Consider the following 13,597-nt stretch of genomic DNA (forward strand, 5'->3'; position numbering starts at 1 on the left):
GACCCAGGGGGCACCACAGCCACTAGTCTACAGTTCACGGGCTTCCACTAGTATAGCCAGTCATCTCTACATGTCCTCCCATGATGATCTCGATGTCCCCTGCCTGCAGAATCTCTCCTCTCTCTCATTGATTGGATTCCCGGAGCTCAGCCTGGCACCTGGCCGTGGATCTCTGAATCTGCCTCCATCAGTCACTGGAGAAAGGCTCTATGATGACAGTTAGAGTATTCTTAAGCTTTAATTTTGGATGTGGACATCATGGAAGTTTTTCCCTCTGAAATTGCAAATTTGTCTCTTTTCTGACAATATGATGTATAAAGAACAATTTATTCTGGAATGTACAAGTGAACATTCTTTCCACTTGAACTCAACTGGGGATTGCTCCTTCTTTGAAATATGCTCTTATTTTTAATGCTGAAGATTTTAAGAAACATAGAGATGTATTAGAAATTCTCTCCATAAATATGAGCAGTTACAGACTTCAACAACTTCACTGAAAGTTGTTACTGATGGTAAAGTATTTGTTTTGAGACAGTCTTGTAAAGTTATATTCTCTACTTTTGCAATCTTGAACTCAAGTGTTTGTTCTGCACAGGCATAATATGTCAAAAAATGTCAAGTATTGCTTGATTTGCATGATTTGTCTCAGAGACATAATTGTAGTCATAATTTAAAAGTAAAATTGCCAATGACAGAATGGACTCCAGGAACTTGGCAATAAAAATAGTGCTTTCACTTCAGAGTGCAATGGGAATACTGGGAAATGTATCTTTTCTTTTCTACTATCTACTCATTTACTACAATAAACACACATTAAAGACTGTAGACTTAATTCTTACACATGTCTTCACAGGCAACTCCTTAATCATTCTCTCTACAGGAGTGCCCCAGGTAATGAGAGCTTTTGGGTGGAAATGGTTCTTCAATGATGTTGGATGCCAACTTATTTTATATGCTCTCAGACTTGGCAGGAGCATGTCCATCAGTACCACCTGCCTCTTGAGTATCTTCCAGGCCATCACTATCAGTCCTTGTGACTCCTATTGTAAAGATCTTAAAATCAAAGTACAAAAATGTATTCGCCTCTCCATTTTCCTCTTCTGGATCCTGTACATGGTAGTAAATACATTTTTTCCCGTGTCCATGTCTACCAAAAGGAATAGCAAAAATAAGACACAAAAGACAGATTCTGAATTCTGCTTCTCTCTAAGTAGCAAAATAGTAGATTCATTGTATACGGCATTTTGGGTATTCCCTGAAGTCATATTTTCTATGCTCATTGTATGTTCCAGCATCTCCATAATTGTCATACTTTGTGGACACAAGAAGAGGGTTCAACACATCCTCAGCACTCATGCCTCCCCCAGAACCTCTCCTGAATCCAGAGCCACACAGACCATCCTGGTCTTGGTTTGCACCTTTCTCACTTTTTATACCATTTCCTCCATTTTACAAGGTTACATTGTTATTTCTCAGAATCACAACTGGTGGCTAATAAATATCACAGCCATCATTTCTATGTCTTTTCCTACTTTAAGCCCCTATGTGATGAGTCATGATTCCATTATTTCCAGATTTTGCTTTTTCTGGATAAGGAATATAAAATGAAATAATCTTATCATAATTATGTAAATTGTATCATTGTAATGTTGTATATCTAAAAATTTATGATATGTATTATTTTAGCAGTAAGATCATTTCCCAGAATAATGGTAGTATATTCTTCATTATTGCCTACGGCCAGGCTAGCCACATGTTCTCAGCTACATTAACCATTGTAGTTATGGACTCTTCACTGAATGGCCTTATATCCTACCATAATGTGGTTGTTTACTTCTGTCATATTTCTTCCACTGTTGTAGAAGTGAGCCTATCTTTCCAGGTGAGTCCTTTTTGTAACTCTCATAGATCATTGCTGGGTGATATTGATTTTTGGTTTTCTCCAGTAGAGAGCATAGCACCTTGTAGCAGTAGTAAAGCTAATCAGTAGACATGAAATGTCCAAGTCAGTGTCTGCTGGATTCCATATTTTATGACTCAAGTATTTTGCAGTGTTGGAAGGGTGGAGGTAGACATTAAGCCCCAACACTACAAGAAGTGGAATTGGCATTTGATAATTGTAAGGAGAAGGAGAGGATCAGATTGCTTTAACGGTGTTGCTCTCTTGTAGGTTGAGCACATTCAGGGATAGGTCCTACACTCAATAGTACTTTGGCAAACACAAATCTTATATGATAGGTTTACAAATAAAGTAATTTCAAATTTGGCGGGTGAGTAGGTAGGTAGGGATGGATCTGCGATAATTTTAGTGAGAGATGATGAATATGATCAAAATACTTTGCATGAAAATCTCAATGAATTGATAAGAATATTAAATTTTGTGATGGAAGCCACTTGTCTTTTTAAGGTACACTCTAGGGTTTTGAGTTTTCAGCTGGTACTTATAGGAGCAAAGCAGGGGTGAATGCACCGTAATGTTCTAAACTGTGTAAGCTTACTTTATGTGCAGAAATCTTAAGTAGCATTTATTAAGACTAAGTAAATAAATTAGATCTCAGATTCTTTTTTTCTTTTTAAATAATTTTTGTTATTAATTCTTTGGGAATTTCACATCATGTACCCTAATCCCACTCATATCTGATTCTTTCCAGGTCTGCCATCCCACTTTGTAGCCTCCTCCCCCCAAACAAACAAACAAACAAACAAACAAATAAACAAACATACAGAACTCTTTGCTTTCCTGTTTGTCTTGCCTCTTCACCACATATTCTTTTATCAGCCTTGGGGGTTGTATTGTATCATACAGTATACCATTTACTCAAATGGCTGTATGTGTAAATGTTCATTTCAATGTGTTGTTGGGCTGGTTCAAGGCCTCTGGATTCTGGTTTACCATCAATATTGTACCATCACCAAAACTTCTCTAGGATATCCCGCTGTTGTCCCTAAACATGGAGATCCTGCGGCTATGGATCTGCAGGACTGGTCCCTTCACTCACCCCAGCAGGTCATAGATGTAGTAGATGTTGTGGTGGACCTAATCAAGGCCCTGGATATGGAGCTGGGTGGTAGCTTTGTTAGTCAGCATGGGCCTACACTGGGACCAACCTGTCAGATGTGGTTTGAGGTCAGTTCTTCCATACCCACACTGTCTGGGTCAGATCTCCTATGCACATAGTATGGGGTAGGGCCAGCGCTATCATGTATGGGGACAGTTCTCTTGTTGTAGCATCTGGCAAGGGGAGAAAATTGCTTCCAGGGCCATGGAGGATAGGGGCTTGTTCTCAGTGTGGAGGCAGCTCTCCCTTGAGCTTTCCTGTGTGGGGTAGGACCAGCTCTCTGTTGCCCAGGCCACTGTGGCCAGCTCTCTCATGGCCTTGTGGTAGCACAGGCTGAAGATATCAACACAGACCCCAGCTTCAGTAGAACCATGGAGCCCATGGTTCTGCACTTCAGTTCCAGATATCACCATGGGCTGGAGGCAGTGTTGATGCTGTTAGACACCAATATGATCTTATGTGGTGTTCCAGTGTGCAGACATCTGGAAATCCTTTGGTTGCAACACAGACTAACACCATCCCAGACACTGGCTGCAGCATGGCAATGTATCCAGACACGACCCTCAGGTGCATCTCAGGCCTGATGTCACCATGGCCCTGGTGTCAGCTTGGCCCTCAGATATCAAAATGGCCTCAAGTGGGCCCTTAGACATTGGGCATTGGTATAGCCTTGTAGTTAGCTTGAACAAAGGACATCAACACAGCTTTGGTAGGGTCACAGACCTACACATGGTCTTTGGTGGCAGCACAGGCCTTGACATGACATGGTCCCAGGTGACAGCATAGATCACCCATATCAGCCTGTTCCTCACCTCTGTTTTTAGACCTATTTCTCTCCTTAGCACATGAACTGCTCTGCTTCTCATTCACTCCCATTCCCCACCACCTACTGTTGTGGGATGGTCTTTCACTATGCTGTGAATATGTGTTGCTACCATTGATTAATAAAGAAACTGTTCTGACCTACGGTAAGACAGGTTATAGCCAGGTGGGAAATCCAAGAATTGATAACAGGGAGGAGGAAGGTGCCATCTAGGGAGATGCTGAATGCTGCTTGGGGAGCAAAATATAATGGAACACAGGTATGCCAGGAGCCACCTGCTAAAACATAGCTTAATAGAAAATGAGTTGAATTAAGTTGTGAGACCTAGTTAATGATAAGCCTGAGCCATAGGCCAAACAGTTTGTAATTAATATAAGCCTCTGTGTGCTTACTTGGGACAGAGTGGTTGCTGGACACAGGAAAACTTCCAGCTACAACATACATACCTGTTCATCTTAGAGGCATGTCCCTATCCAATCCTCAGGGCACTTGGTGGGCCTGTGGCTGGCTTCCACTTGTCACAGATCTCAGGTTCTGAATGAGACAAAAGAACCAAGTGACCAAGAAGATAAGGATGAGAGTACTGAAATCTATGAAGATACTAAGTGCATGGAATATAGCAACAAAGGGGATAATGTACCCACATACATTATCTGTCTTCTGTGTTCAGAAAAAGTATACAGAAGAAACAGTTGCCAGGCAGCTGACACTCTCCAGCATGCTTGATGAAGAGATGAGGACTCTTAAATGCTGTGGGATGGTCTGTATGTCAAATTGCTCTGATTGGTCAGTAAATAAAACACTGATTGGCCAGTGGCTAGGCAGGAAGTATAGGCGGGACTAACAGAGAGGAGAAAAGAAAGAACAGGAAGGCAGAAGGAGACACTGCCAGCCACTGCCAGGACAAGCAGCATGTGAAGATGCCGGTAAGCCACGAGCCATGTGGCAAGGTATAGATTTATGGAAATGGATTAATTTAAGCTACAAGAACAGTTAGCAAGAAGCCTGCCACGGCCATACAGTTTGTAAGCAGTATAAGTCTCTGTGTTTACTTGGTTGGGTCTGAGCGGCTGTCGGACTGGCGGGTGACAGAGATTTGTCCTGACTGTGGGACAGGCAGGAAAACTCTAGCTACACTTAAATATTGTTCCAAAAGTTTATGTTATTGAAAGATCTTCAATGTAAACAGTCTTTAGTGTTTAGTTTTTTAATTAATTAACTGATTAACTTGACCCATTGATTAACATCTCTTATACCACTGCCTTGTGCTTTACTATCCTGAGGATCTGTAGACCAAACAGCACTCTCACATGTATGGAGAATTGTCATCAGGGCTTACTGAACACTTTGAGAATTTCACAGGTACCTTGTGAATCCTAACTCCCAACTCCAAAGGACAGTGCCATCATCATGGCTCCTGGGAGGCCACAACACTCCCCTTTAGAAAGTCCTTCTCTATTTGTAGCTGCTCTAGTCTGTAGCCAAAAGAGCTCAGTGACCATGGTTCAGTTCTACCAAGACACCATGCCGTGGCTGTTTAGCCTTATTATAAATGCCTTCTACATTCCATAGAGAAAGAAAAGCACCTGGTCTCATCATTTATGCAAAAATTCTTAATGACAAATAGAAGCATGTACACATTGAAGGCTTGTGATTAGTTCTCATGTGAGTTTTGTGACTGAGTCTTACAGATTTGGTATTAGTTGTTTTGGGAGTCATGCACATGCCTCACTGGTAGTAGTAGAATTACAAACTTTATATTGCCAGCAATATTTTTTATGGTGAAGGAAATCAGCTCTCAACAATGTTCTTTTTTAATATGGAAGGTTATTATTCTATATCTACGTCCTCATTCATCTCATGTTGTAACATCTTTTTAGTGAAGCTTTATCTCCAACAATCTCTTTCTACTTGTGTTACTCCTTTTATCTGTGACATGCAGAGTGGATTGCCTATGTTGCACACAAGAATGTTGAGCTTCCAACTATAGTTCTCACCACAAGAGTGAAAGAGTTATGAGATAGAGTAACACAGCTGAGACAGGTAAAGAAGAGACAGATGACATCCAAAGTCATGATCCAAGAACACTGAGAGATCTCTTTGTATCTGCTAGAAGTTGAAATACCAAGGTTGTCCCCAACAGACATGTTCAAGAATTACCGTGTTCTTCTAATTAGATCTTACTTCCCAAGGCTTCCAGAACTTCCTTAAATAGTGCTATCATTTTGGTTCCAAGGATGCAATCACCAAGTGTGTTGTGTGTTTGTGTGTGGGTGAATGCCATTCAAACTCTATGAGTAAAGGCAACTGATCTTAGGCTAAGCTGAGTGAAAGAGGGATTGAGAACAAGTGGTTACAGTAAAATAAAGTGATTTGGGATGTGGAGAATGAGGTTGTGTGTTACTTTCTGTTGTTACAAAATATCATGACCAAGTCCACTTATATAAGAAATAGCATATTGAAGCCAAGGCTTCCAGAAGGAGCATGCATAAAGGTGGGGAAGGATGGCAGCTGGTCACCAGAATAGGAAGTGATCACAGTTATATGCACACAGGAATAAAGTGGGGTATTGAAGATGGGATATAAATTCTCACAACTTGTCCCTATTAGTGTAGTACCTCCATTGATTCTCCATCATTCAGATATTTCATAACATCCCTCTAGAACACCACCACCCAGAAACCAAGTGTTCACACACTAAAGCATTTCTCATTTGCTTAGATTTGTCCTCTTGTCTCTCATAGGCTCATGATCGTCTTATAATACAGAACATATTCTTCTTATATGTTTAAAAGTCTTAACACAGTTCAAAAGTACAACATCTAAAGTTTCTTCTGAGATGAAAAACAATTTCTTAAATTTAATCCACTATAATATCAAAACTCATATTAATGCTTCCAACACAGACTAGTAGAAAATATGCATTTACATTCTAACCATGAGGAATGGGAGCAGAGTGATCAAATATGGGATTGAAGCTATACAGAAATTGAGCAGTACTATCATCAAAGCATGTAGCTACATATTTTGTATATGAGATTTTATGTCCAAATTCCTATACACCTCTAAATATTTTTCCATATCATACATCTCTCTCTAAGATTGGTTCTACTCCTTGTATGCAGCTCTTTTTGCTTAGTATGTCAACACTCTGGCAAATCCAACTTGTGTGCTCTCCACTGCAGTTAAAGGTCTACATTTTCCTTGACAAAAATAATGCTGGGTGATTCTTTTTTCCACTAAGTAATTTTACACTGAGGAAATAACCTCAGCTTACAGAATACTTAATGAAATCAACTAATTTTATTTGTGAATATTAGTTGCATGTACAATCTATGATAGATAGGAATGTGTTCAGATTTTGAGTCATTGGGAGGGGATGTTGTTTAATTTTTCCTAGTATATTTACAAATCACCATTTTGAGTTAATTTGTATGCAGTTTGTAATGATATTTTAGTGCATATTATGACATTGAGTTTTTCCTTTTCCAGACATTTCAGTAGATATCCCTGAATTACTGACTTACTCTGTTCTGGTGAGTGCTGTAAAATCAAGAAAAACTTGGATATGATAATTAATTATCCATTTCTTTTTTTAGAAGAATCAGGAGAAATCTGGAGTTCAATGAAACACACAAACCTCTTTGCAAGATTCTAATACATGAAACTTCAACATGCTTTACATTCTTTGTCAGTGTTGTCTTTCAGGTGTCATGAGAATGTAAGAACCTCCCCCAAAGTTTACTTCTTTGGAGACACAGAAGAAACTTCTAATCAACTTCATTAATTGTCCCAAAGCAATAACTGTCATTCCCACTGTTGTTGAAATGAAAACTGCTGTTCAGAAGGGAGGTGAGGTTACAGAGCCTCAGACCTTTATCTCAGAGTTGTGCTGCCTACCTACCTCACAGGACTGGATTTCAAGATATCGAGAGCTGCATATAAGGGAGACAGTTTGGCAAAGATGATTCAAGTGAACATTGGGCATCCCATATAGGAAGCAGAGCCAGCAAATAAGGTGTTCATGTCTGGAAATGGATTTTTGGGGTGAAAACAGATACAGTGAAATTTTATTCAAGATATGGGAAAATTTTCTGAGCTGTAAGAAGCAACTAAGAAAATCATCCCCCACCTGCTATTTAAACATCCTACATTTAAGCAATATAATGCAACAAAACCTCAGGTGATTATTTAGTGTTCTAAATAATCAAGAAATTTGACTTTGAAGGTGTTAAATGATTGTAGCTATTGACACAGAAATTTATATTTACACATCAGTCACATGAATCAAAGACTAATTGTTCAGTATGACAATAACATATTCTCGTGTAACAGCTTCATGTGAATAATATAGATTTCATTAGGACAATAGCAATCATTAAACCAGGAAAGTTGCAGAATGTGGACGTGCTGTGGTGTAAACTTGTTTCTAGTCAGCACTACATCTAGGTCTGGGGCAGGAGCCATGTTTCTCAGAGTCAGTGGTCTTGCTCAATGAGGCTGCTTTCCCTCTTGAACTTGGGAACACAGTGTTATGTGGAAAGTGATGTTGTAATTATGAGTCATGCACATCCCTTATCTGGGACAAATGTGTCTTCTCCTATTTCTCCTGGTTTAGTAACATTCTCATTTCACTGCGACATCAGGATGAGTTTCCCAGTTCTCAATGCAGGATGTTAAGACAGTCCTGAACTTCATTCCTGATAGACAAGGATGCTACCACAGAGCTACACCTGCACCCTAAATTTTCTTTTTAACTTAAGTTATTACAACGTATGGCATTTCACAGTGCTCAGATGATACTCCCTGAATGTATTTTAGATTAGTTTCTTGCCAAAATCTTGATATGTTATCAATTTTTTGACTCGATCAAGGAATTAGTAAACATAAGCCTTTAACTTGAAATTCATAATTAAATTTCCTCTCTGTATATGTGTGTTCCTGTTAAGGTACATGTGTGATTTTAGATGAATTCCAATTGTATTTGGGAGATTGTGTCAGAGAAAGAGAGTATGTGAGTGTCTGTGTTGGGGCAGTGAGTGTCTATGTGTGATAGAATATTTTTGTGTGCAAGTGTATGAATATTTATGTGTATGTGATCGTGTGTATGTGTTTATGAGTGTGTATCTGTTTATGTGCATTTGTGTTTGTGTGTGTGTATATCTTATGATTCTCTCTGTGTGGAGTCAGAGGAGAAACTCAGCTGTCTTTCCTCAGATTTCTGTTTTTATATTTGTTTGTATTTTTGAGATATCGCTAACTCTCTCACTGTTCTAGGCTGGCTGGACAGGGAGCTTCAAGGATCTCCCTGCTCTGCCTCTCCAGTCCTTTGATGATAGCTTTGTGCCACCCACAATTTTTTTATTAGCTGTGAAGATGGAACTAAGGTTCTCACATGCACAAGGAAAATTCATCAGCACCAGAGCTTTGTCCGTAACTTGGTAATTTTTATTCCACGCTCTTATACTGAGTATTATTTTCCTGAACAATAAGTGAAAGCCAGAAGAATATAGTTCAATATTTCATTTAATTGATAGTAGAGTGTGTCCCTCAGAAACAAGTTTGATACCAAAATGATTATTGAGTCTGTTCTGTCCTCATCAATCCAACTTGACCACAGGCAGTTTCTGTTTGTTTGGACTATAATTGGAGCATGGCATTTTAATATAATGCAAGAATCTTTGTATACAATTGCCAGTTATGAAAAGAAGCTGAAAATCAACCATATGCTTGAAAGTGTGGCTGACATAGCCTTATGGAGCAGAAACTTATGTGAACGTATAAGCAATCCATAGATGTTCACATTTCTTAAGTGTCCTCACTGCCACAACACTTTCCCTCAGATCTTATCTCAATAATGAAGACTATGGCATTGTCTACCCCAAACAGTTATTAATATCACAAAAGTTGCCAAATGAAGAGTTTCATGCAGCAATTTGTGGTTGCAACTCTGTTTGAAGTTTTCAAGTTAACTCTAGGAAGTCTCCAAACTCAATGAAATTTTTAGTAAGTACTCATCAGACAGAATATGTTTGCAGTTGTTGTGACAAATGTGGCCACACTGTGTGTTCTTGTAAGTAAATGTATGTCTCAAAAAGCAAGTGTTAGCCACTGGAAACTGAAAGAGTGACTCCGGATGTTGTAACCAGGGATGGTCCACATGTCTCATATCGTTTAATGGGGATCCAGACAGTTCTCTCTTTTCCCATTATTTCTTCCTTCTCTACACTGAATAAGGGTTGCAGTCCTTCTACCAGACTCTCAAATAGAGGGTTCTTTCCACTTCACTATTGATTTCAAAATGATTCCAAGCCCTTGCCTGCTCATATGCTGGAGTAGTTTTCTGGGGCTGTGAACATTCATTTCTGTCCTCACAGGTCTGCACTATCTGCTGTCAGTGTGTCCAGACAAGTTCTCCAGGTGGGTAAACTTTAAGAAACTGCCAAACATACAAGGATTTAAAGATCCTTGGTAAAATTCTGTACTCTGGTGAATATACTTCCTTATTTGATTTCATTATCAAACATCATAAAGTTTTGTAAAGTATCAATAAGTGAAGAATTGTCTTTAGGTGTCAAGGCAGGCAGTGATATGCAAGAAGGTGTAAATAAAATCTGATCAGACTTCATCTACCTGGATCAAACTTTGGTAAATCTGATATCAGTATATTTAAACACAATATAACTTGGAAAAATGTGTCCTGGTATAATACAATCCCTGGTGCACAAGGAAGCATAATTATATCGAAACTCAACTAAGGGTACATAATATTTCTTTCAAGAAGATGAGTTCTGTCTGGAGAAATGCTGTCTGTACTAGCTCAAGGACCTAAGGAAGGATCTGGCCTGGTGTCAGTCATACAGAGAGCATAGAGGTCATTTGGGCTACTAGCCACCTCTTGGTTTCCGTGATGGGGAACTGGGGGAGTCTCTGACTATATAGGTAATATGTCTCTAGCTATATAGATAATAGGTCATTTAGACTATTAGATATCTCTGGTCTTGGTTTTGAGAGATTGATATGGTCTGGTTCAACAGACAATGTAGACCTACAGGCAATTAATCACCTTCAATCCCCAGCTTTCTGAATAGAAGAACAAATTTTACATCTTTTCCATTAAGAAGACAATCCTGCATACTTAGCATTCCTGGTTTCCCTGGACATCTGTGGGTTCAAGGGCCTTTGTGCTCTCAACAAAGTAAGTATAACAAAGGATCTGGATAGCATTCCAATGAGCATCATAATGAACTTACAATTTACATCACATATATATCCATGGATTTTTCATGATTATGTCATGATCTGTGCCTGTGGTTACATGATATTTGTACTGTAGAGACTCCAGCTACATATTAATCACATCTTAACAACCCTTGGAACAATTCTCATTATTTTTTGTGATAGGTGATGTTATAACAACAGCAAAAACAAACAAAAAAAATCGCATGGGACATATAAATGTCTATCATTGAAAGTTGTAAATGAAACTCAATATAACCCAAGAAAAAAAAAATCATGGGATATGACAAACCCAGGAATCCAGAAGTTTATTTGGATATTTGCTGAAAGTTCCAGGCCTGCATACATTAAAGCATGAGACCCTTACTTAATTCCACCACCAAGAAATGGAAATATGAAATTGTCATTTACCCTTGTACAATCCGAAACTGTGTCACTGATAATAGCGTTCTGCTGTATTACTGGGTGAGGTGGGATTTGAGGAAGATGAGTTCTTATCTGTGTTAGCCTGTTAGAGACTGGATCACTGCTGACCTGTGTCATGCTTTTCCTAATTTGGTTCATGATGTAAAAACACCTGTTTTTCCTATTTTATTTTTATTTCACTGCATATGAGTTTTATGAATTCCTTGATATTTCACTCACACTACTTCAGAGACAGCACCATGTGAGTATCAGCTGAGGCTTAGCGCTCTTAAAGGAAGTATTGGGGAATCTAAAGTTAGATGGTAAATTGTATGGATGAATTGTGAATTTTGAAGGCAAAGCCATAGATTGACATGCAATTTTATATCCTTTCCAGTAACATACAGAATTCCAGTTTCCAAAATATTGGCTACAATGTGATCACTGTTTCCATTCTGTAAAATGCTTGCTTATCCCAATGCTTACAAATAGCTGCTGTTTTCTACTTTATATTTGTGCTATGGCATCATGATCCAAACATTAGATCAAATGAAAGCACTGACATTCTTATCCTGTTTATTCCGTAACTGAGTGTGTACACTTCAATACTTTATCAGTCTTACAAAGTTATTACTGTTGCCAAAATAAATTTTATTTGAGGCAATGACTTGGTGTGTTGCACACACTGGCTTTGCAATCTTAAGCACAAGTGATTCTGGCATACCCACATCAAAACTATAGAAATTTCAATTCATTTTGCTTAACCAAGTAATTTTTGCAATAATTTATATAATTAAAAGATGCTAAGTGACAGAATGGACCTAAAGAATTTGGCAATAGGAACAGTCTTCTTACTCCAGAGCACAGTTGGAATTGTGGGAAATTTCTCTCTTCTTTCCTTCTACCTCATCCATTACTACATTGGACAGAAGTTAAAGACCAAGGATTTGATTCTCTCACACCTCTTCACAGCTAACTCCTTGATCATTGTTTCTAAAGGTGTGCTAGAGACAATACAGGCTTTTGGGATGAAATGGTTTATCAGTGATTTTGGCTGCAAACTACTTTTGTACATTCAAAGACTTGGCAGAAACATGTCTATTTGCACCATCAGTTTCTTGAGTGTCTATCAGGCCATCACTATCAGCCCTAGTGACTCCTGTTGGAAGGATCTGAAAATCAAAGCTCCAAAGTACATTGGACTCTCCATTTCCCTCTGCTGGATCCTATACATGATAATAAATATGATTTTCCCTGTGTATCTATATATCAAAGGGGACAGCAAAAACCTGACACATAAAAGAGATTTAAAGTATTGCTCCACTGTAGGTTATAATAAAGTCACAGGCTTATTGTATATAGCTTTAATTGTATTTCCTGAAGTTTTGCTTTCTGTGATCATTGCCTGGACTGGGGGATCCATGGTTTTCATTCTCTACAGGCACAAGCAATGGGTTCAACACATCCATAGCATTTATGTTTCCACCAGTGCATTCCCTGAGTCCAGAGCCACCCAGAGCATCCTGGTCCTGATGTTCACTTTTCTAGGCTTTTATGCCCTCTCCTCCATCTTACAGGGTTGGAATGCTCTTGTATATAATAGTGAATGGTGGCTAATGAACACCACAGCCATCATTTCTGTGTGCTTTCCCACATTAGGCCCTTTTATTATGGGACATAACTCCATTGTATTTAAATTTCTCCTTTTCTCCATGAGAAATCAAAATATCACATAATTGTACTATAGGTACAAAGATTTGACAGCTTTTCTGTACATTATCTAATTATTTATTCATTTGTCTTCTACTAATTAATGAAGAATCCACTTGTCACTTTAAGGTAAGCTGTAATATGTGTTTGAGCTTCATCTTGTTTATACTGGTACCTATGAAATCATATCAGAAATGATATGTCATAGATATGACCTGTCATAGATAAACTGTGCTCCATTGATAGAAATCATAAGTACTGTTTCTTGAGGCAAATTGAATGAGTTAGAACTCAAGTCACTCAATGCAAATTTCTAGAAAGTGAGTGATGGAGTAGTATATGCACTAGAGACCTTTGTTAG

The 13,597-nt window shown here is 38.6% G+C and overlaps 1 protein-coding gene and 1 pseudogene across 1 annotated transcript; both read left to right on the forward strand.

The window, feature by feature from the left end:
- The first annotated feature begins 602 nt into the window (after nt 1–602).
- Nucleotides 603–1,608, forward strand: LOC131894613 (vomeronasal type-1 receptor 4-like; annotated as a pseudogene).
- Nucleotides 1,609–12,341: 10,733 nt separating this feature from the next.
- LOC131904002 (vomeronasal type-1 receptor 4-like) lies at nt 12,342–13,262 on the forward strand. The gene has a single exon (XM_059254907.1). It carries the CDS (start codon nt 12,342–12,344, stop codon nt 13,260–13,262), a length of 921 nt encoding a protein of 306 aa, XP_059110890.1.
- The last annotated feature ends 335 nt before the right edge of the window (nt 13,263–13,597 follow it).

The sequence above is a fragment of the Peromyscus eremicus genome, chromosome 1, assembly GCF_949786415.1.
Source record: "Peromyscus eremicus chromosome 1, PerEre_H2_v1, whole genome shotgun sequence".
Lineage (NCBI taxonomy): Eukaryota > Metazoa > Chordata > Mammalia > Rodentia > Cricetidae > Peromyscus > Peromyscus eremicus.

Bases quoted from the DNA above. Each gene is read 5' to 3' on its own strand.
- LOC131904002 (XM_059254907.1), top strand. From the start codon at position 12,342: ATGGACCTAAAGAATTTGGCAATAGGAACAGTCTTCTTACTCCAGAGC.